The sequence below is a fragment of the Astatotilapia calliptera genome, chromosome 6, assembly GCF_964374335.1.
Source record: "Astatotilapia calliptera chromosome 6, fAstCal68.1, whole genome shotgun sequence".
Lineage (NCBI taxonomy): Eukaryota > Metazoa > Chordata > Actinopteri > Cichliformes > Cichlidae > Astatotilapia > Astatotilapia calliptera.
In genome coordinates, this window is record NC_137427.1 from 12,558,502 (window position 1) to 12,581,268 (window position 22,767).

Below are 22,767 nucleotides of genomic sequence, written 5' to 3' on the forward strand. Positions count from 1 at the left end.
CTGTAAATAATAACCCAATGTCTGCACACGAGGATGTCCTTTTGTAGTATGGAAAAATTAAGTAACAAAGTAATGACTTTCTATTTAAAGATGATGCTTGCTTTTTGATTAATCTGAAATACTTGGAAAAAATGTCAAATGCATCTTAAACAGGAGCTCAAGTCTCACAACGTCAAACACTGTCAAAACACATCTGTCAGCAGTGAAGGATGTGACTGCTGACTTATGAATGCTTTGGCTTTACACTTTAATCTGCTTTGAAACTACTTCACAGAACTTAGAAACTTGAATCTTGCATCATACAAATGGGTGATGAAAGGGGGGAGAGAGAAGAAAGGAGCAAGCTGGAAAAAACAAGAGAGGAGTATAGATGAGGAGGAAGAAGAGAGAGGGGGAAGAGAACAGTAGGAGAGAATCGGGGGGGGGGGGGGGGGCAGGGGACTACTTAGCAGACAGTGATGAAAAGGTTGACTCTGGAGTTGGAAGGGGGGAGTGTCATCAGAGATAAATAAGCTGTACAATGTCTCACAGGGTGAGCAGGTTGCTTGAACTCAGCAGGTCCTCCTTTCTTTATACTGGATGATGGACAGGCAGGACAGAATTGAACTCTGCTACCCTGAGCTTGCGAATCTGTCTTGCAGGGGCTTAACACGTCCTCAGCCTGAGGCTGTCCTCCTCTATACACTGTTCTTGTCTATCTCTGTGCTAACTGTAGCTCTGAATGTGCTGGTTATCATATCCATCTCTCATTTCAGGCAGCTCCACATGCCCACCAATGTCCTCCTGCTCTCTCTGGCCATCTCAGACCTCTTGGTCGGGCTGCTTGTGATGCCGGTGGAAGCAATGCGGTTTATAGAAACCTGCTGGCTGCTGGGAGATCTCATGTGTGCTTTTACTTACATTATCGGTTTCACTCTCACCTCAGCCTCTGTGGGCAACATGGTGCTCATATCAATTGATCGCTACGTAGCTATTTGTTATCCTCTGCAGTACCCCACTAAAATAACTCACAGCAGAGCGGAGCTGTCTGTGACTCTGTGCTGGGCCTGTTCGCTCCTCTACAACGGGATGATCTTAAAGGAGCATCTCAGGCAGCCAAACAGGCATAACACCTGTCACGGTCAGTGTTTGGTGGTGATTAACTATGTCTCTGGAGCAATCGACCTTGTCTTTACTTTCATCGGCCCTTGCTCAGTCATTATCATTCTGTACATGAGAGTATTTGTTGTAGCGGTGTCTCAGGCTCATGCCATGCGGTCTCATATTACAGCTGCTGCAGCTGGTACAGTAAAAATCACCGCAAAGAAATCAGAGAAAAAGGCAGCCAGGACTCTTGGCGTTGTGATATTTGTGTTTTTGATGAGTTTCTGTCCGTATTACTATCCCTCTCTTGCAGGGCAGGACATTTCAAACAGTGCTTCATCTTGGGCTATTGTTTCCTGGATGCTGTACTTCAATTCTTGTCTGAATCCACTGATATATGCTTTTTTCTACCCGTGGTTTAGAAAAGCTATCTGGTTCATTGTCTCCCTGAAGATACTAGAGAAGGGCTCCTCTCAGGCAAATATACTTTAAAATAGCAAATTTATCCTGAACCAAATCAGTCTGTATGAGAGAATGAAACTGCTGATTATTATATGTGGCAGTAGCATAATGGTTTTTAATTATAGACTTATTCAATGAATCAAAGAACATCTGTCACAAAGTCTTATTTCATATGACCCACTGTCTCTAACAAGTATTGTATCCTGTCAGAACTGGAACATATAAGTCATGTATCAATGCATAATGGCAAAAAAGATTTACCCTCCTTACTGCATGAAATCAACAATAATAATTATAATGACTCAGAATCTTTCAGGCTTTTTACTACAGGACTTGTATTTATTCTGTTTAGATTTTTAAGTACTGTGCTCCTTATTACATTATTTTTATTCATTGAGCTTCCCTTTTTAACTTTCAAATTGCTGCTTCATTTCTTTGTGTATTTTTTATATTTCTTGCCATATTGTTCACTGCCCCAAAATTTAAAGGAGCACTTAAAAAACACACAAGATCGTGATGAAACATTTAAATTAAAAATCATTACTGAAATGTATTATGTAATTTGTTGGGGACAAGATAAAGTAACAATGGTTATTGTTGTTTCTTACATCTTTCAGTTTAACAGTTTGTATGCTACAGACTTAAAAAGGGGGTTTAGGAAAGTTGATAAAGGTTTGAAAGAAAGACATCGCCTTAATTTCCTCTCAACCACTGAGCAGCCACTGATCAGTGAAAACTTTCTTATTGTGAACACAGTGAGACACATTTTAAGATGGATTTATGTCATTATCTTCAGCAAATCAGATACTCGTGTATGTTGTACAGCAAAACTAATTTTCAAATCTCCATCACATGTTAGTTAAAATGGGCTATTACTGTAAAATCTTTTATGTCTTAGAATGACATTATTCTCTTAACTTATCTTCTAGTGGAACAGAAAATGTGAATATATATCTAGACAGAAAAAAAATGTTCACAATGAGAAACTTGTTTTGTTTGAGGGGCGGGGGTAGATATTTGTAAAATGCAATACAAATACTACAGTATTGAAACAATCTTTTATTTTGTATGTATAAAAGCAAAAACAATAAAGACATTTATATTATATTAATAAACCATTAAGAAAGACTATTGATGAAGCCTTCATCTCCTGGATTGTGAATGAGGACGTTTCACTTCTGTAATAAAAAGAACAAAGAACATGAGTTTGTTATGTTGTTCTATTCACCTTCCATTTGAATATATGTTTAAATGAATTATAAAACGGCAATCACACATCTTTTTTGCACTCTGTGGTGGGGTGTGGTCTGCGGTGCCATGCAGGGAGGGCGGACGCACCTGCACGGCATCCTTAATCATGCCCGCCTAGTTAAAAACATAGGGACTCAGGGGTTTGGGGGTGTTGTGGTGAGATGTAAATAAAGATGGCTCCGAATGATACTCCGTGGTCCCGCCGTGCCTTATTTACGCCACATTGGTGCCAAAACCCAGGAGGCAGCACGGCGGGTCCGTATCGGAGCCAGGGAATGGAGGAGCTGGCCCAGAGGGTGGCCGAAATGGCGGCCGCCCAGCGGGAGCAGGCGGCGGAGGTGCGTCGCCAGCAGGAAGAGCTGCAGGACCAGTCCGAGCGCCACCGGGAAAGGATTGGGGAGCTGGCGGCACTGCTCTGGGCCTGGGCGCCACCCCCACAGGTGTGTCCCGAGGACAGTGAAGCGGTGGAGGAGCCACGTGAGGCACCTCAGCAGCCGTGCAGGGAGGGCGGACGCACCTGCACGGCATCCTTAATCATGCCCGCCTAGTTAAAAACACGGGGACTCAGGGGTTTGGGGGTGTTGTGGTGAGATGTAAATAAAGATGGCTCCGAATGATACTCCGTGGTCCCGCCGTGCCTTATTCACGCCACACACTCATTTCTATTTTTATCATTCACAGTTCCAGTTGAAGCCGATCAAATGTGCACCAAAGTTTGGGAGTCTCTAACTACTGGAGGTCTAATGTGTCCAGAAACAGCATTTGAGAATAAACAACATATACCAGGGATTTCATGTGGCCAGAAGTCATCACAAGAAGGACAACGTGGCTCCGATTTGCCTTTGAAGTATCTGGCCACACATGGGTTGTGTATTTTTATGCCACATGTAGGATTCTCACAGATTTGGCACTGAAAAAACAAGAGAGACAAAAAAATAATAATTCAGATCAAATACTGTAAGCAAACAAATAATGCTGATGACACATTACAGTAACTGGTCATTTTTTGGATACATTTAACACATATCAGGTTGGACTATCCTTTATCTTAAATGTTTCTCAATTAAAAACATTCCTCAAAGATTTTGGTCCATACTGGCCCCAGATGATTCACTTATGTGGGCTGCATCTTCATTATGCTAGTCTCTATTTCCACTGGTTCTGGTGTGGTAGAGGCCACTTAAATACTGTGAACTCATTAGCACAGTAAAGAAACTGGTCTTATGCTCTTTGTGGTGTGTTATTCAGTCAAAAATGCCCATTAGCCGATTAAAACACTTGCCATTAAAGGAGGAATACAGGAATACAACATGAGTCAACAGGCTGTGGTGTTTAAGTGGTGCTCAGATTACACTAAGAGGCCTAAAGTGTACTCCATTACATCAGTCATGTGCCTACCACCAACAAGGCAGGGTGGAGCCATGCTTTTATGCTTTTAATCTCAAATTATGTTCCAATCATCTGAAACTCATCAGACCAGACAATGTTTTTCCAATCTTACATGGTTCTGGAGTACACTGGTTTTCTGCTGCTGTGGTCAACCTATCCTACATGTTTTGCAGTCAGAGATGCTCATATCTATAACGTGGTTATAATTACTGGGTGATTGTATTACTGTTTCTATCAGCTAGAACCATTCTGACATTATTCTTTGAGCTCTTTGAGCATCAACAAGACAACGTCAATTAGTTAGCACTCACACGATGGCTTTCTTCTTTCCCTGAGCATTCTCTATAAACTCTAAAAAATGTTTTATGTGAAAACCATTTCTGAAATATTCAAATAAACAATGCCACATTTAAAGAGACCTCAGTCCCCGTCCTTCTCCAGCTGACACTTGGGATTTCAGCACGTTTATATGAGTTTCTGCAATTTGAATGGCTGATTAGATATGCTTTATCAAGCAGTTGTGTCCAATACGGTAGGCGGTCAACATTACAGATGATATTTACTTCAATTCTCTCTCAAGATCAATTTTCTCAACAGCAAATGAATATAATATAAACAATAATTTGTAGTAATTGTAATATAAATTATAAATTGTATATGCATGCTAGTCATCTTCATTGTTCGTTTTAAAAATAAAAATTTATATTTTTAAAGTTGAGGTAATATAACCACACCAACCTAATGTTTACAGTTTACAGTGATCATCAGTGCCTAAATTCAAGCGGGTACGAGGGTGATATTACTAAGTGTAAAAAGGGAAACATTTACCTGGAAAGCGATGTTACGACAGATGTGGCACACTTTGATATGGTCTTGATACATTGTGCGAATATAAGGCTCCATCTCTATGATACACCGGGTGGACAAGGTGTATTCGCCCCGTTTCTAGGGTAACAAATAGAACGCAAGTTAAAATGATACTAGCATACTGAAACACATACCCAAAATGTTATTATTATTATTATATTTTTGTTATCATTGAAACAAAGAAATCTTGTTTTGTAAGCTGTAAATGAGAAGGATTGTCTAAATAAACGTTATTTTATTTGTATAATAAAGCCTATAATAATAAACCATAATTAATGACATTTTACGCCTTATTAATAAAGGAAGCAGTATGGGAATGATAAACATAAATGGAGTAATTATATTTGACCTTAATAAGCTGTATGACCTCCTCCTGCTGCATTCCCATTTTAAATATGGTTAATAGGAAGGCAAGTACTTGAAGAAGTACTTCAAGTATCTTGGTGTCCACATCTCCTCAGACCTGACATGGGCTGCCCACATTCAGGTCCAGACCAAAAAGGCTAGGCAGCGCCTGTATCACCTACGACAACTGAGGAAGTTCAGGGTCTCTCCAAAGATCCTCAGGATTTTCTATACAGGCGCTGTGGAGAGCATCCTCACACAGAACATGACATCGTGGTTCGGGAACAGCTGTGTGAAGGACCAAAAAGCTCTCCAGAGAGTGATCCGTACAGCAGAACGCTGCTGCAGGATTGCTCTCCCCCCGCTTCAGGACACCTACACCAGGAGATGCCGGACTAGAGCAGCGCAGATACTGAAGGACCCGTCCCATCCTGGCAACAAACTGTTCCAACTTCTGCAATCTGGTAGAAGGTTCCGCATCTTCCGGGCAAGGACAGAGAGACTCAAGAGGAGCTTCTATCCCCAAGCCATCCGTGCCCTAAACACACACACCCGCCCTCTCACATCATCTATAATTGACTGAGACAGGACTCTCTTCCAGACACTCTAAACCAAGGCACAATGTACATTTCAATTCCTTTAATTTTAAATATGTTTATATTGTCTATCCTGTAAAATAGTCAGATGTCTATTCATATTAATGTACAGAATTCACCTGCTTGCTGCTACTACTGCACATTCACCCAGTGTATATACTATATGTCTGTATATATATATATATATATATATATATATATAATGTTCTTCCTCTACACCCCCCCCCCCAATTTTTGCACATGTCGAGGAGCGTGTCAGGCTACATTTCATTGTGTGTTATACTTGTATAACTATGCATGTGACAAATAAAGAACCTTGAACTTGAACTTGAACTGAAATCATTTTAATAATCCGTTCACAAAAAAGAGGAAGTAGTTTGTGGGAAATAAATAATCAGAATTGTGAAATCCTACTAGAGACGGTGTATTTTACCTCACTGAGCCATTTGTCGTGCACTAATCGGCTCAACAGGTGCTCCGTTTCGCTCTTCTTCATCTTTCTGGTGGTCATGGAGTCTGTGCTGTTCAGAATATCAGTAGAGGAAGCCTTGCCATTCTCAGAGCACACGATGAGGTCCAACTGAATGAGCACAATTCAAGTTGATCATAACATTAGTTTTACTACAAGCCACATTCACCCATTCACACACATTCATACCATTTCTTCTGTGTCTTTAACATGATATGTTTAGGAATTCCTGATGTAGCAAATAGGATACAAAACTTCTTTAAACTTCTTTCTCAACACTCCATTTTCCAAAATTTTGAATTTTCATGGTTTGGGCTTTACAGGGTTAACGACTGCCAATTTAACACACACCAGAATTTGGGGTTCAATACTCTTGTCCAAGGAAACTAACATATGGACAGGAATCACAACCCCAGTCTTCTAAATGGTTGATGTTCTACCTCAAGAGCCACAGTCACACAAATCTGTGTGCAGTAATCTATTCATGACTTCCTACATGATCTTTTGAACAAAAAAATAATGTTGACCACTGTTTATGGATAATGTCACTGATTAGACTGTTACACTGAACTGCAACCTACAAGTTATTAGAGGTGGGAATCACCACACATCCCACGATACGATATTATCACAATACTTAATGCACGATTCGATATTATTGCAATTTTTTTTAAATATTTTGCGATATTCAGATTCTGTACATAAAGGTAAATTTTATCAATATTCATTTTATCTAATATCAAAGTCTCACACTCAGTCTTTCTCTCATTTCAGTCAGTTTTATTGTTGACAAACTGAACGATTTGTATTACAGTCTAGTCCAACTTAACTGAATGCAACCATCTGGTACAATTATAGCTATTCTGAACTATGCAATTTATGAAAACTATGCAGCCCCTTCAGCAACTGAAGAATTTGAAAGTAAATTAAAACAAAATATAATTTTACATTAAATAAAAAAGTTTTAAACTTAATTAAAATAAAACATGTCTTAAATTAAAATAAGTAAACTGTTATGTTTATTGCTGCCAAAAAAAAGTTAAACACATTTGGACAGTGAAGGAATGTCAGGATTCTTGCTCAGAAAAAGGATCAACATGCTCTGAAGTCAGAGCATGTTCCAGTCCACAAAAACTTTTTTTGTAACAAAATATCGATTTCTGCTGTCCCTGTATCGATACATTATTAGCAAACAAAATATCACAATACTACACAGTATCGATTTTTTCCCCCACCCCTACAAGTTATGTTGTTTCAGGGTTTTACATCAATATACCACCAGAGACTTAAAACCCCACCCCAACAAATACCAAAATTTATAGTGGAGGCATCTATAACATGTTGTTTTGCTGTGAATTTAACTCACTGTTTTCCTGAAGAGCTCAAGTTCATTGTCGGCATAATCTGACGACATCCTGGTGATGTCAGTTTCAGCCATGTTCACCTGGATGGGATTAAAGTTAAACTTTAATTAATAATGTATTTCCTTTAATATGATCCTTAAACATGTAAAGTCTTTGCAGCTTGGACACATACTAAACAACAGCCCGACAAGGCAGACCCAATACAAGCATTAAATCACTAACCAAGGCGTAGTACTGCAGACCGTTATTTTCAGACATCCCTTTCCTAATCTGCATGAACATTGGCTGCAGTCTTGAGTTGATAGTATCAATAAAATCTTCCAGCTTGTCGGGTGCATACTGTGCTGCAGAAAAAAAACAAAAACAACAATGTTTGTTAGTCTCCTACAAAAACAAAACAAAACAAGACACATTGTGGTTCTGGTGTCATAATGTGCACATTAAAGGTTGGTGATATAATCTCAAAATTGTATCACAGTATTTAAAGGGAAGTTGTGACAATATTTCTGATGATATAATGGACAATGGACAATATGAAATGGCACAGCCCTAGTGCATACACACACAAAAATATTTTATAATGTCTATATGTTTGGGGAGGGTTGGGCTGAAGGATTTTAATTGGAACATATATACCATCATCTTATTGTACTTCTATCCCAAAATTTGTATTTTACAACTTATTTAATAATTTATATAGCTGCACAGGGTCTGCAGACAGAAATTAGTTAGTAGCTAATTTTGGTACAAGGCGTCTTGTAACACTGCCTTCAAGTGTAATGAGGTTGCTTTTTTGTGTAACAGTAAATCAATAGTAACAGTCTCTTAGTGTAAGAAAATAAGAAATTATTTATTAATAATTAATAAGGGGGTGATACTACTTTTTGTTGCCCTACTTTACACTAGTCTCCAGATACACTATGAGGTGCATTTTGAATTTTCATTCAATTGTTGTTCACATGTATAGGAATTTACTTACTGTGGTGCGTTTCACAGCAGTATTGATAAAGAGCCTTTGCAGCTTGCTCATCGATTACTCCACTGACCATCATGGTCTGAAGAAACCTTCGATGGCTTTCTCCCATCTGTCGTGACATGTCTGTGGGTACAGACAGGTGGTCTTTATATATATAGTTAAATATCTGTAAATCAGACAAAAAAGATGATCATCCCACAACACTTTTGTGCTGGCTAAACGTAAATAATAAACAAATAGATAAATAAGAATGTGATGAAAAAGTGACACTTACTATTTCACTGACACAAAAAGAAGTTATAAAACATCTAAAAGGCACATGTAGACATCTATAAAAACAAACAAACAACAACAACAAAACATAGCAAACTAAATAAGACCAGCGTCCGATCCGACGTTCTGCCAAATTGTTATTCAAACCAAATTCACGGTACTTTCGTATTTCTGTTATAAAGTGTATAAAAAGTGAAATAAGCACTTTCTCTGAGGACTGTTAGCAGATGTTCTTTAAGTTAAAATGCTACAACTATTCCCTCCTGCAAACTCAACAATAGCATCATTTCTGAAACAGTTTCCTCGTCTTTGCCGAACGGCTAACTTACGCTAAAACTACTGATGCTAGCTTTTAGCATCAACTATATAAATATTGTAACTATGACTGAATCTTTTTAGAAAGGTTACGCTAGGTAACGTTACAGCCAGACATTTTGCCAACTTTAACTTAACTATCTGCTGTCTTTTGTCAATCAACGGTTATTGCTAATGGACCCGGTTATTTGCTTGTCCAGTTCTGCAGTTGCTCTAATGTTTAAAAATTTTTTTTTAATTCTTTCCATTTTCATTTAAACATGTTTACCTACTCACCCCCTACCGCTCGCGCCTTCCGTCTTTTCCTCCGGGTTCTCTTCGTCTTTGTAGGTTTTTGTGGTGAATCACTGCCACCTGCTGCTGTGGAGGAACTACTGCGGGATGCCATCCCTGCCACCTCTGTTCATTCAAGCCTGCAGACCTGTTTTTTAGAGCTGTCACAATATCAGTGACCAAATTAACATTACTAAAATTATTCCCTTTACTTTTACAATAGCAATACATAACATGTTAAATGTTAAAAACCTCTAAGTTTGAAATATTATAAAAGTGGCAGCTCCACATAAAATTCTTAATGAATAGATTTAGTATATGGTACATACACATAAGAAAAGCCAGATACACAAAATAATTAATACAGAGACAAACCACATTCATTGAAAAGCAGGAGCTACTGCTAAATAAAGTAACAGCTAAATAAAAAGCAGACTATTAGTGTTTTAGCTCAGACTTACCTCCTCTGACTGGCACCTCTTTCCTAGTCTCTCCCTTTTCTTTCATTCATTTTTTTAATCTAATCGACGTGTTTTAACGTTACCAGGTTGCCATGTCGACAGAGAAATTGCATCTTTGACGTATGCACTTGGGTGCCATGGAAACTGCAGAGAGAACAGAGTCTGTGGTGGTAATCTGTTTACTGATGAAGATGATGTCCACAGCAGGCAAAAGCAACCCACAGGCCAGTGATACCAAACAAAGCAACAAAAAGATTCATGTTATATAAAAGAATGAATAAAAAGAAAAACTGTGTCTCGTTTCATACAGATAATAATGTAAGCAAATTTTCTAATGGTGAAAGTGCATATTGGTACTGAGCGTTAATGTTTTGCGTGTACAGTACTGCACGTCACCACAATATATACGGTAGCAGTGTTGTGCTTTATTTTAATGCCATGAAAAAATTACACCGTATAATCTTTAGTGTAAATTGAATTTTATAAAGTATAGAGTTATACAAGGCTGGCTCAGGTTACCCTGAATCCTTCTTTAGTCACACCACCATAGGATTAGGCTGCTGAGGGCTTCCTACAGAGCACTGAGTGTTTCTTCTTCACTCACCCTTCACTCTCTGAGCTTACACACCACTCTGGATTTAATCATTATTTATTATTACTTGGCTCTCTTCCAGAGTGTGTTTTTTTGTCCCGTCTTCCTCCCATCACCCGCAACTCGTCACGACAGATAGCTGCCTCTTCCTGAGCCTGGTTCTGCTAAAGGTGTCTTCCTGTTCATAACAAGTTTTTCCTTCCCAGTATTGCCAAGAGGCTGTTCACTTAGTGATAATTTGATTGTTGGGGATTTCTCTGTATGTTCATTGAACAAATTCCACATCATGGTCAGGCACCTTATTGACATCATGCAGCCCAAGGATACCCTGAGAACCTCTGGCTTTCAGGCAATGCTGGCATGTTAAAAAGAATGTGATCACAGAATTTATTCTAAATGCTTTATTACTCTAACAAATTAAATAAGAACATATAATACAAGGTGTCTCGAGTGTTTGATTACAATATAGCCTATTATTAACATTATTTAAATACAGTATCCAATGTCATTGAGTTTTACTGCAGCATTTAAACTAATATTCCTCAACATTATCCCACATCTTCTGAGGCTTTTCAGCAGAAATTTCAAGTTTGAGGTTTCAGGTGTCAGAAAACAGTTTCTCAGGCGATCATAACTGTGCATATAAGGAAAAAGTGGTGGTCAGTATGTGTACATCAAGAATTTTTTTTTTAAATCAATGTAAAAAGCAAAAGAGGGACTGAAGTATTCAGATTTGAGTTAATGTAGTTTAACCTGCCCTCTGAGTGGAAAAATATTTGCTTTCAGTGCTAAAAACAAGAACCACAAATGCTAATCGTGTTAGCATTGGTTTCAACACGTGACCCTCAATAAGCAGAATTACAATACAGGAACTAACAACTGAAACAGCTCTTACAGTATGTTATGTGGTCTGCTTGGTTCACGTTAACTTTGAATTGGAAACAAATGTATTACAACTTACAGTACATAAATTGAGGGATTATCAGAGTACTGATAGAAAATCTGAAACCTTAACTATGAATGTTTATGTAATGATATTCAGGCTGTGTTTAGGATTTCCTCAAACTGACAGCTTGATTAACAATCAACCACTTTCCACTTTGAAAACACAGTTTACATTTTAACAGCCCAATTAAATGTCTCCTGACCGAACTGTTGAGTCCTTGCTTCTTTTCTTTGTTTTACTCACTGACAGTCATGGCTGTCTTGGACAAATTATCGCTGAAAGTGCACTGGCTGCACAACATCTCCGTAAAGTGTAATGGGATGATTAAGCAAGGACTGATCTCAGAGATGTATGGTACAGACACCAATATTTCAGAATAACTTTTTAAGTGATACTAACTAGCCCACAGCAAAGAAAATGGAAGATTAGGGGCACTGTACTACACAACTTGTACTTTCTTCCAAATTTCTTCACATCTCCAACCTTCCTGATTAAGAACAGGCAAGATTTTATGAGCAACGTGACATAAATCTAAAGAGAAAACAAAGCTTGTTGTAATCACTGCCATGTCAAAACTGGAAAAAAAAGTGCAATAAAATTATCCACAATGTGATGAATCCATAGTAATGTGTCTGGAGCATCTAGGCATGTGCCACTCATCCTCCAAGGTTTGGCCTTCTGTGGTGACTCAACGTTACTCTCACAAGATCCAACTTTAACTGCTTTTTTGTGTTTTGCTTTGTTTTGTTGTGTGGTTTGTTGTTTTTTAAGCTTGGATCAGGACACCATAGGCTTCTTGTTTTAGCCCAGCATTGCAATCAAAATCTTCATGTTTCTCCAAACTGATGAGTGCCCAGTGTGCTTTTCGGCCCCTGTAATACCTTTTTCCTTTTACTTGGCAGCAGTTGGCTGAGAAACACTGAATCTGAGGACCAAAGAAATGGTGAGAGAAGCAGAATGAATAAATGAGAATAAAAAATACAATTTCCTTTTTTTTCCCTTTCCAAAAAAAAGAGGAAAGGTTATTACAGTCATTGTAAAAGCAGACATGTGACTGCAATGCGACTAAGTAATGTGTGCTGTGCTGTGATTCTTCTACCTTGTGATCTAGTGACTGGTAGGAAACGGGCCATGTGTGTTGATGGACTGTTGCAGCTTCTCTTCTTTGGCTCTTCTGCTGTGGCAAAGCTGGAAAACAAAACCAAAGTCATCTGAAGTTTCCCCTTAAAATGTTAAGTGCAGTACTTCCTATAACATTCACACCTAACAATAATTTACAATAAATTACAATAGAGCCAAATGCAGTAAATATGGCACAAATTAAAACTATAATTTTTTAAAAAGTGTCAGGAGGTTCAATAAAACCTCTATTTTTAAACAATTAAAAATCTCTGTCAATTATTTCATGGTTCAGTTTTTAAAAGGTTAAAAAAAGCCAACACGTAACCCTAGAACAGCCACGCGGCATCATTTTTACCCACTGATGCAACAGTATCAACAAAAGCAAAGATTTCACTTCTTGAATAAGTTTTTTTAATTACTTTCTCCAATGATAACAAATAAAAGAAGCTACTTTCAGCTTTCCCTTGCCACAAGGGGTCAACACAGCGGGTAGGCTTTGCATGATAGATTGGTCATTATCATGACCGTCATCAGCCTCTCTCCAGTTCCTTACAGGTTTAACACCCTGTTTGCATCCCATTCAAAACTCAAAAAAATGATTTTTTATCGTTCAATCAAACCCAGCTAACTCTGACTCATATAACAAAACATGAATGAAACATGAATTAAAAAACAGCATAAAAATGACTCCTGGCCAATTCTAGGTATAAATGTTTTTTTGTCGTTCTTGCTGTTGTTAGCATCTCACTGTTCTTTTTTCCATGAAGCTGTTCAGGAATTCGTCAATGTCAATGCGTCCTTCCAGGAAGTTTTCAGCCGTCTCCTCAGACTCCTCCTCTGCCTGGTGAGCTGCGACTTTTAACCGAGCCTGTAGAGTGCTTAGACTGCAACTCTGGTAGGGAGTAAAATAAAAAAACAAAGACAAAACATAAATGAAATACAAAATGATCAAAGAGTGTTTACAGGCAAACATGTCTGGGTTGATATCTATAAGCTCTTCTTTAGAGTATTGCTCAATCTAATGAGTACTGTTAAACAAATCCTTTTTCTGACGGTGAAGGGACCTTGTATTGGCCAAGTCAAGTAAAAAGACAATGTAAAATCTCCAGGATAACCTGCTGAAAGATTAAAGTAACTGTATGTATATATTTGAGCCTTTAATGTATACTTTTGACCTTGTGTGGATTAAAGAAAATTCAAAAGAAATTCAAACTTATGCACCCAATACTTGCTATTTAAAGTGAATAAAGATATATGCTGTGCAATCATTAAACCCTGGAAAAGTCAATTAAAAGCCAAAAAAATCACCACAACGTTCACGTCATTGATGAGTGTATATAAACCTCTGACCACAACTGTAGCAGACCGACATGTAGTCACCAATTAAGTCTGTATCTTATATTTTACTTTTTCTTTTTGTGCTTGGTTTTCTGGAAACTAAGCAGTCAATCAAGCTTAGCTTAACCCTCCTGTTAAGTTGGTTTCCAGGAACACCAATTATGCTCCTGGGTTAATTTGACCCGGGGCAAATTTACTCATCACAAAGTGTCAGAAACACTAGCATTGATTATTTTACAATTTTCTTTTATAATTTTGATTTTTTTTTTTCGTTTTCTGTAGTGATGCAGATGACATGAGACATCTCTTCTGTTCTGGGTCAATCTGACCCGCAACATAACAGGAGGGTTAAGTAACAAAGAGTACTACAATTACACAGTTATACAATTCACAAGTTACACAGTATATTAAACAACCCAAGCTCAGTTTTAATCAACAAAATGATAAATCAGGATTGGAATAAACATATGAAAATGTCAAAACTCTCATTTCAAGACGTGTATTTGCACTAAACATGTATTACATGTAAAACCAGAGTGTGCTGGTGTGGCCATTTACCTCACTGAGTTCGTGCTGTCTCTGCATCTTTGTTTCAAAAGCTGACTTCATCTGAGTCAGCTGTTCATACTGTTAGCACAAGAGACAAAAACACATAATGAGCAGCAGGACAATGGCATGAACGAATATGTGAGCTATGTGTGTATGACACAGAGAGGAGACCGTGCCTTTGCAGTTACTGCGCCTAAACTCTGAAACCGTCTGCCTTTTCAAATTCTGACCTCTCTAACATTTTGAAAACCTGTCTGAACACACCTCTTTAATCCCTAGCTTTTTACGGTGACTGAGTTGTTTTGCTTTTGTGGCTTATCTTCTATTTTTCTATATTGATGTATATATTTATTACTTTTCTATTTTTCAGTTAGTACAGCATGTTGGTCAAACTGCATTTTTTAAAATGTGCTTATAAATACACTGACTTGACTTGATTATGAAACAAAGAGGAATTACGTATGAACTGACCTTGTAGAGCATCTCTTGTCTTTTTCCTTCCAGATGTGGCTCCATTTGAAGATTTTTCTCTGCAAAAACACATTGACACCAACTTAAATTAGAGTTTCACTTTCCTATGACTCGCAAGACCATCTATGAGAACAGGGGGGGAACTTACTGGCCATGTCCAGTATACTGTTGACCAACTCTTCTTTATCAGATGTGACCTGTTTCAGTTGTGGCAAACTCACAAAAAACTTGAGCAACACATCTTCGTTTTCAGACATATCTGACAACTGTGTCAGGCTGGGGGTGGATAAAGAAAAAAGTGGATAAATGGGCAGATATGTGAGAGTAATTATTTGATGTGTGTGCCCACTTACAAAAAACATGAAAAGCTTGTAACTTTTATTGTAGGTTCATTTTAATGGATAGAGACAGAATATTAACCAAAACCCTCAATGGAGTGAAGTCATTGTGTACGCTTAGAAGAAAAAAAACAACGTATAACGTTTTAACTGCTTCTTGACTGTCGGGTTGGTGCACTTTGGGTTATACTCAGCAGATTTCATACTCCAAACACGGCTCGTTGAGCTGAGCCCTAGCATTTTCTGCCAGTTCTGAATCATTTAGATCAGCGGTCCCCAACCCCCGGGCCTCGGACCGGTACCGGGTCGTGAGTTGTTTGGTACCGGGCCGCGAGAGTTGAGGCTCAGGTGTGAAATGTATGGTTTTCAGGGTTTTTATTGGTTTTCAGCGTTATTTTGTTATCGTTTTTATCGTTAACTCTGTTTTCCTGGGTCTTTTCACGTGTGTTATGAATAAATCTTCTTTTTTTCAGTACCGTTACTAGTTTTATTTTGTTGTATTTATCCGTGACACCTTAAAGGCCGGTCCGTGAAAATATCGTTGGGCATAAACCGGTCCGTGGTGCAAAAAAGGGTGGGGACCGCTGATTTAGATGTTCACTAACAAACTTAGGACATGCCTCTACATGTGCTGAAAGATTTAAGTCATTTATGGCAAGAGTCTTACATGGTGTTCTGTCTTCAGATCACTAACAAGTTCTTCCCGTGTAGTTTCAGGTTGATCCACCACCTTTCTCATGATCATGCTCACCCCCTGGAGCAAGATTTTTATAGTTCTAGATTTTCCAAATACTTTTTGGAGATTTTTCTGGTTGATAATCTGTCTCTCACCATTAAAATGAAAAATTAGACACTATCGCTTTCTTTGTAAGTGAGCAACTTATAAATTCAGCATTATTTATAATTATTTACATCACTTTACATAAACAGATATTGAATACATCAATAATGGTATGAAATAATGTTTGTCACGAACAAACATTTCACACTGTGCAAACATTTTAATTTGAAATCATTAAGGAATACTTTACTTCATGTCACAGAGTTCAGGAAAAGACTCAGGAATCTCAGGCATCTTGTACACGTGTCCATTTAGTCTAGTCTAGAAGAAACAGAAGTTATATATTCACATCACAATCTTCAGTGTATTAATGTCTGAACACTAGAGCTGTGTCGGACTGTCCAATGCTAGTTCGCTGAGTAATTTTGTCTGATGCTATCTGCTTCTTCCTGTAATGTGTAATGTGCATGCACTAGTGGCACTAATATTGGCCAGCATGAGATTAAAGTTTTATTTGAGTGACCTAGAAAGTCCACATTAGTTGTATGGAGTGTTAATGACAGCGCAAGTTGTAGATCTGTTGGCAGGACACCATGGCTTGTTTCCCAAGCTTGGATTTTTTCTTCATTCGCTGATTTGTTTTGTTTTCACTTTTGGTTTAACTCTGGTTAGGTTCATGTGCTGAAAACTACTTGATTAGGTTCAACAAAAAGTTCTGGTTTGGGGTAAAATACATGCTTGAGTTCCACCAAATTACCTTTAAATTTGGCCAATTTCCCCATCAGTGACATTTTCTCAACCATTCGTGGGTTGCTTCCAGCCCGGCTAATGTTTACATTTACAAAGCAATCTTTATTAAACAGAATTTGTGCTGGAAGCAGTCCAGAACCTGGGATATAGGTGGAGGAACCTACAAATTTTTGATCAATGCTTTTATCTGGTTGGGGAAGGTGATGCTTTGCTTGCTATATGCTTGACTGTTACCATTCCATTTTTATACACTGTGCATCAATTGCATACCTCTGAATCTCCAATAGGTACAGGCAGTGGCAGGTCAGAAATTATTCCATATGGCGCTGGAGCTCGAGGGGGCCCAAGGGCACTATCGACCCCTGGGTGAGGCATTGGCGCAGGGGCTGGACCAGAAGGTGGTGTCTGACTGGGTCCCATGTGGCGAGAACCAAAGTGAAAAGCCGGATTGGGGTAAGGTGCTATACCTGATGATTTGTACATACTGCTCCAGTGAAAAAAGGAAAGAATGAAAGGCATAACATCAATGTTTAAATGATGTGGAAAAAATATATCGAACTGCTTTTTAGAACCACTTTAAAATAATATTTAAAATAAGACCATACTTGAAAAATATACGAACTTTCTTAGAATGCCATAAGAAAGTACTGAGAAATAAGTGTCTTATATTCTCAATGACAGAAGGAGGAGACTTACTAAGGAAAGCCAGAAGGACCGCTAGACATCAAGGCGGGAGGACTTTTCCAGAACTCGTCAAGCAGACTTTGGATGACCTTTCCCAGGTCTGAGTGCATCCCAAACTAGAACATATATAACAACAACTAAATACAGTAACATGGATAAAATTAAAGCATGAATTAACAGAAGAACCTAAAATAAGTGGATTTACTTCACAAAGAACCAATGAAAGAAACAGAAAAAAGCAAACAAGTACATGTTTTTGCAGCTGATGAACACCTGGTTTATGTGCACAGCTGTGCATCGACGACAGCTCTCCCCACTCTATCTGGATCAATTTAATTATGTATTAAATTATTTTTTTAAATTTGGTTACATTCAAGATGCTTTCTAAAGTATGCTATTTATTTATTTGTGTGTGCAGATGATGTATTATAGCTTTAGAACACTGGATTACATATACGTATTTCCAAGTAAACTGGATAATAGAATTAGACTATTCTTCTTGGTTGAAGACACAGAGCATTTGATCGGTGGTGAGAAGACCTACTGCTCAGGCTTGGAAACCCCCTGACTTTAAGTTACTTATTTCACTTTCACTTTTAGTCAGATGAGAAATGTAGTTATCTTGGACACTACCATGAGTAATGATCTTTCAACTTGTCCTGCTGCTTTCACAGCAATGCTGTCACTTTGCAGTGTTTTACTTCCCTTTGTTTCTCTCTCTCTTTTTTTTCACACAGATCATTGAAAAACAGAAACAAAAAAGAAAACCACACACACATTTGTGCAATGACACTTTAAACAAAAAAAGTGTTATCTGTGTCATTTTAAGTATGGATTCAGGATGCCATAATTTATAATTCTTGTTTAAGATCTGAAAAAAAACCTCTTTAATTCTCAAAAGCTACTTACATTAGTGATGAGGGGGCTCTTGATCATAGTGCCATTATTGCTGTCCACTAAATGATGACCAACAGGGGGAAAGACACTAACCACTGGTTTCTCCTGGGGGAACTGAGGAGGCAGCAAACTGAAATGAAGGGTAACAAAAGAGAAGTGTTTAACTTAGCTAACATTAAAGGGTTTAACTATCAACAATTTACAGCCCAGATAACATAATCTAGTTATGATGTAGTATTGCTGGATAATCAATAAACATTACTTGATAATCAATAGGAAACAAGTCAATTATGCAGGAAGCAAATGAGAACTTCACTGATAAACAAAGAAACAGACTTTATAAGAGCAGGATTATTGAAAATGTAGGTATTTATTGTGTCATAAATTTTGTTCTTGGGATTAGTAAGACCTGTGTTTACCTGCTGTTACATGCCAAAGTGGCATCTGTCAAAAAATGTTTATGGCAAATACAGTTCTCAAATACCCAGACCCAAACCAATTATTGGACAGTCCTCCACACCTATAAAGCATATATTATATATATTATATAACCCCATATTTTCTTTATAGGTGACAAAAATAGAAGCAGAAATGGGAGTGAATGTGTGACAAAGGTTTTTCCTAAGAGCTCTCACAAACATTTGACTACCTAATGTGAGAGTTATTAGAGCCTATGGCACATATTTGGGTTCTCAACCGGCTTTACTAGTTTTTCTTGTCTCATCTTCTTTGTGGAAATCTGAAAATTTCTATCTTGTTTCTCGTGTAATGTTAGCCTTCTTTTGTATTAATTTACAGTCAGATTTCAATCAGTGGTGTAAGTACAGACTGACTTTGAGGCACACAAACCATTGTCTGTTGATAATCTGAAATTACTGTATGCAGTGTGACAAAAAGTTTCAGAAAAGAGGCCCATAAAATCCAAAATCCTTTTTGGCCTAACCCATGTTGACAGTCATAATGCTGGGTATGTTTAAGCAGCTTCCAGCATGGCTGCTATTATTCCCATTCTGACCACTCTTTTAAACTGACCCAAATTTCATCTGAAAAAACACGGCTGGTTATAACAGGCTCTGGCAACAATACAGCAGTTTGCAGTCCACAGTCTCCAAGCCTGAAGGCAATGCGGTACATGAGATGCTATTATCATTACCCAATGGTGTGAGACTCCCAGTGCAAAGTTCAATGCAATTACTGAAAATAAAAACCAAGCAGAAATGCAAGAGAATATAATGATAGTAGTGAGAGATCTAAAAAAAAAAAAAGCAGCCAGATGTATATGAGAAAATGACCTCCAATGTGAGCTTAGGTAAGGCTCTTTGTTTTCACAGCCATACAATTAGAACTTTTTGACCCCACCTGGTAGGTGTATAAATGTACTCACATGTTAACACTAATGGTTGAATTGTTGACTGTGAATGGTATTCTGTATTCCACATCCTTCTGGATTTCTGCAAGGCTGTAAAACAGGAACAGGGCCAGAAATTTGAAGATTTATCAACATGCAATCAAAAGAAGATGCAAAAGAAGAATTATACACCTAAGGTCAAGGTTTATGAAATTCTGCTAGTTTGAAGAGCAAATGATAGATTCAGTATTTATCCTCACCCAACAAATTCTGTCGGTGAGGGATTAAATGGCACAGAAGGTGAACATAGTTTTCATGAATAAGTAAATGCAATCTATTTATGGTACTTAGTAGTTGATCGCTGGGGAAAAGGTAGGAAAAAAAAGTTGTTTCACAAAAAAGAGCAATTAATACACTTGACATGTTAGGTTTTAAAATCACACACAAGTGTCTGTCAGTGTCTGATAATAATGAACTTTCCCTTCCACTGCCTCTAATGCTGCTGATACCACTATTTATCTGAATAACTGCAGTTTCACCAGATAAACTGCACCAGTGAAATGATGGAATAATTGTAATGCCACACTGTTTATAAAATCACAACTTGAAAAAATAGGGCAAAGAAGGTTCATGTTGAAGTTGGTCCGGAAGTCAATATAAGGGGTTTAAACAGTCAGCACCCCAAAAAATCAATTACCATGTCAAAGCAGCGTGTAGAAAACCTTAACCTTACACCTAGTAACATCAGTGTCATCATATGAGAAGCATTCAACAGAGCTCCATAGCATCTAAAAGCACATGATCTGCATTTGATATGCTTGGTTCCTTCTCAGAAACTGTGTAATCCCTTTTCTTTGTCACACACGTGGCATAATTCGCATTAGGAGATAGAAGACTGTGACTCCTCAAGAAATGAACCACAACAGTGGGTTTATGGTGGCTTACGCTGGAAACATTCGTTGATAAACAAAGGCTAATACTTTAATCTCCACTTCTCAGTAACAAGCTCATTTTAAAACTACATGCATGGCAAACACATGACCACAGGACATGTTCAGCCACGAGCCCTAAAAATAGACCCTGTCATTTAATGCTAACATAGCACGCGCTAATTAGCCATGAGAAAAGGCTAGCAAGATTAGCTTACAAACCAGACTAAGGGGCTTCACAAAAGTGGGTTTACCTAAAATAGTATTACATAATTTGAATATTTAGAGAACAGATGGGATAAATGTGGTCGATAATAAACGAAAAGTTGGTTGCTAGCATGAGGTACTTTTAACTTAACTATGAGAAGTAGCTAGCTCTGAGAAGTAAACAGCAGGTGTGTTGGTAAACTGAGTGAGGGTGTTTTCTATTTAACCCCATTAAAATGTTCAGGAAACATCGTGGTGACCATAAAACAATCTCACGGGTCGGGTTTTGGGGTGACGGATCGTTATTACCTCGGGTGGGCAGCTTTTAGGGACTCGATCTGCCGCTGTCTCTGTTGCTGTAAGCTGTTCAGAGGAGGGAGAGATCCAGAGCCTTTGGAGGTTGGGAAAAACCAGTTCATTCTCTTCTGGAGAAACCACTGACCGGACTTGGCGAATCTAAAGGCCGAGTAAAAACGAAGAAGAAATGGAAGAGAAAGTCAGCATGAGCGGTACACGGTGTGGAGATTTGCGGCGCTGACCGCTGTTAGCTGTTTGACTCTCGGTTTCTCGTCCTCACAAGGTGTACTTTCTGTATATGTTACAAAGTCGGATGGCATATCCTCATTTGTTGGTTAAAGTGTCAGTTCCGGTTTATCTCCCAAGAGCTGTGTGTAAATGTCACCCAGTCATTAATATCATGCGAGAGATTAAGGCTAAAGGAAGAAAACAACCTAGCTAATAACAGCTTGATCAACTTATTTACGTGTTACGTCACGCAAACGCCTACGTAGAGCGCAACTTCCTGTTTTCAACCTTTTTTCACAATAAAATATGAGAATAACATATTTTTGGGGATTGGACCTTATAATAAACTATATGAGATTTAAGAATAAAGCAGCAAAACCATTTTAAAAATGCAATTTTTTAGTAACATAAATGATAATAATTTTGTGGGTGTTAAAACGTTTTAGGGTGAGCATGGGTCCCTCTTTATGTAGGACTCCACTACATTTTTATCACTTGTCCCACACATTCAGATATTGTTCCAAATTTTTGTTTTTAAAATCCATCCTCTAGGATGTCTGTGAAGGTTCTCAGTCATCCAGGTCATCGTAGTCAAAAGAGCTTGCAAAGAAAAGCGTCTGGACTTCTTTAAGTTGCTTGAAGACGTTTCACCTCTCATCCGAGAAGCTACTTCAGTTCTAAGGTCAAATGGTGGAGAGTCCCAGATATAAACCTAGTGGGAGTATCCCCCCACAGAGGGACAAAAGGACCCCCTGATGATCCTCTAATCGCCTGAGCTAAGGTGTGAAACTGGGTGTGGGTCCCCATCAGCCAGAGTTTCGGGTGTGTTCATTGTGAAACCTGGCCCCACCTTATCATGCGAATTCCTGAGGTCAGATGGCCCAGGATGTAAGTGGGCGTTAAGGCGTCTGGGAAGGGATCTCAAAACTGGATTATAGATGGCAGAGAGTTGGTGTCGTAAACCACCGCCTCTGTTCAAAGATGGTCGCTCACAGTGGACATAGATGGCTTCTTTCACTCCTCTGAAAGAAGCCATCTATGTCCATCTATGGGGGTTACTCCCACTAGGTTTATATCTGGGACTCCCACCATTTGACCTTAGAACTGAAGAAGCTTCTCGGATGAGAGGTGAAATGTCTTCAAGTAACTTAAAGAAGTCCAGACGC

The 22,767-nt window shown here is 38.4% G+C and overlaps 3 protein-coding genes across 24 annotated transcripts; 1 reads left to right on the plus strand and 2 right to left on the minus strand.

Annotated features, from left to right (window-relative positions):
- Positions 1–481: 481 nt before the first annotated feature.
- On the plus strand, positions 482–1,689 carry LOC113023251 (trace amine-associated receptor 13c-like). Its single transcript, XM_026169275.2, has one exon. It carries the CDS (start codon positions 580–582, stop codon positions 1,573–1,575), a length of 996 nt encoding a protein of 331 aa, XP_026025060.2. The 5' UTR covers positions 482–579; the 3' UTR covers positions 1,576–1,689.
- A 902-nt stretch (positions 1,690–2,591) lies between these two features.
- On the minus strand, positions 2,592–10,259 carry nsmce1 (NSE1 component of SMC5/6 complex). Of its 22 annotated transcripts, XR_013909428.1 has the most exons (10): positions 10,125–10,259; positions 9,667–9,824; positions 8,806–8,925; positions 8,049–8,170; positions 7,829–7,906; positions 6,427–6,573; positions 5,402–5,935; positions 5,014–5,130; positions 3,580–3,706; positions 2,592–2,723 (listed from the first exon to the last, which is right to left on the minus strand). XR_013909428.1 is itself a non-coding variant. In XM_026170359.2 (9 exons), the coding sequence occupies exons 2-9, from the start codon at positions 9,776–9,778 to the stop codon at positions 2,689–2,691; spliced, it is 858 nt and encodes a 285-aa protein (XP_026026144.1). In that variant the 5' UTR covers positions 9,779–9,824; positions 10,125–10,251; the 3' UTR covers positions 2,592–2,688. The 22 variants fall into 22 exon arrangements, 21 of the variants coding, with proteins under 21 accessions (XP_026026144.1, XP_080158514.1, XP_080158517.1 ...); XM_026170359.2 differs by lacking the exon at positions 5,402–5,935 and having other exon boundaries at positions 10,125–10,251; XM_080302388.1 differs by lacking the exon at positions 5,402–5,935 and having other exon boundaries at positions 8,806–8,968; positions 9,659–9,824; positions 10,125–10,185.
- An 843-nt stretch (positions 10,260–11,102) lies between these two features.
- On the minus strand, positions 11,103–21,869 carry vps37a (VPS37A subunit of ESCRT-I). The gene is made up of 12 exons (XM_026170358.2): positions 21,386–21,869; positions 19,977–20,051; positions 18,605–18,722; positions 17,708–17,811; positions 17,282–17,495; positions 16,512–16,582; positions 15,291–15,418; positions 15,143–15,201; positions 14,681–14,749; positions 13,533–13,676; positions 12,762–12,850; positions 11,103–12,587 (listed from the first exon to the last, which is right to left on the minus strand). The coding sequence occupies exons 1-11, from the start codon at positions 21,493–21,495 to the stop codon at positions 12,770–12,772; spliced, it is 1,173 nt and encodes a 390-aa protein (XP_026026143.1). The 5' UTR covers positions 21,496–21,869; the 3' UTR covers positions 11,103–12,587; positions 12,762–12,769.
- Positions 21,870–22,767: the final 898 nt, after the last annotated feature.

What these genes read in the sequence shown, in the direction of transcription:
- LOC113023251 (XM_026169275.2), top strand. Translation starts at nt 580, where the DNA reads ATGATGGACAGGCAGGACAGAATTGAACTCTGCTACCCTGAGCTTGCG.
- nsmce1 (XM_026170359.2), bottom strand. Translation starts at nt 9,778, where the DNA reads ATGGCATCCCGCAGTAGTTCCTCCACAGCAGCAGGTGGCAGTGATTCA. An exon ending in GTCTGCAGTACTACGCCTTG is followed by an intron (nt 7,907 to 8,048) that starts GTTAGTGATTTA and finishes AATCCCATCCAG; the next exon opens with GTGAACATGGCTGAAACTGA. An exon ending in TTGAGCTCTTCAGGAAAACA is followed by an intron (nt 6,574 to 7,828) that starts GTGAGTTAAATT and finishes GTGCTCATTCAG; the next exon opens with TTGGACCTCATCGTGTGCTC.
- vps37a (XM_026170358.2), bottom strand. Translation starts at nt 21,495, where the DNA reads ATGAACTGGTTTTTCCCAACCTCCAAAGGCTCTGGATCTCTCCCTCCT. An exon ending in CCTGAACTCTGTGACATGAA is followed by an intron (nt 15,419 to 16,511) that starts GTAAAGTATTCC and finishes ATCCACCCCCAG; the next exon opens with CCTGACACAGTTGTCAGATA. An exon ending in GACAAGAGATGCTCTACAAG is followed by an intron (nt 14,750 to 15,142) that starts GTCAGTTCATAC and finishes TTGTGCTAACAG; the next exon opens with TATGAACAGCTGACTCAGAT.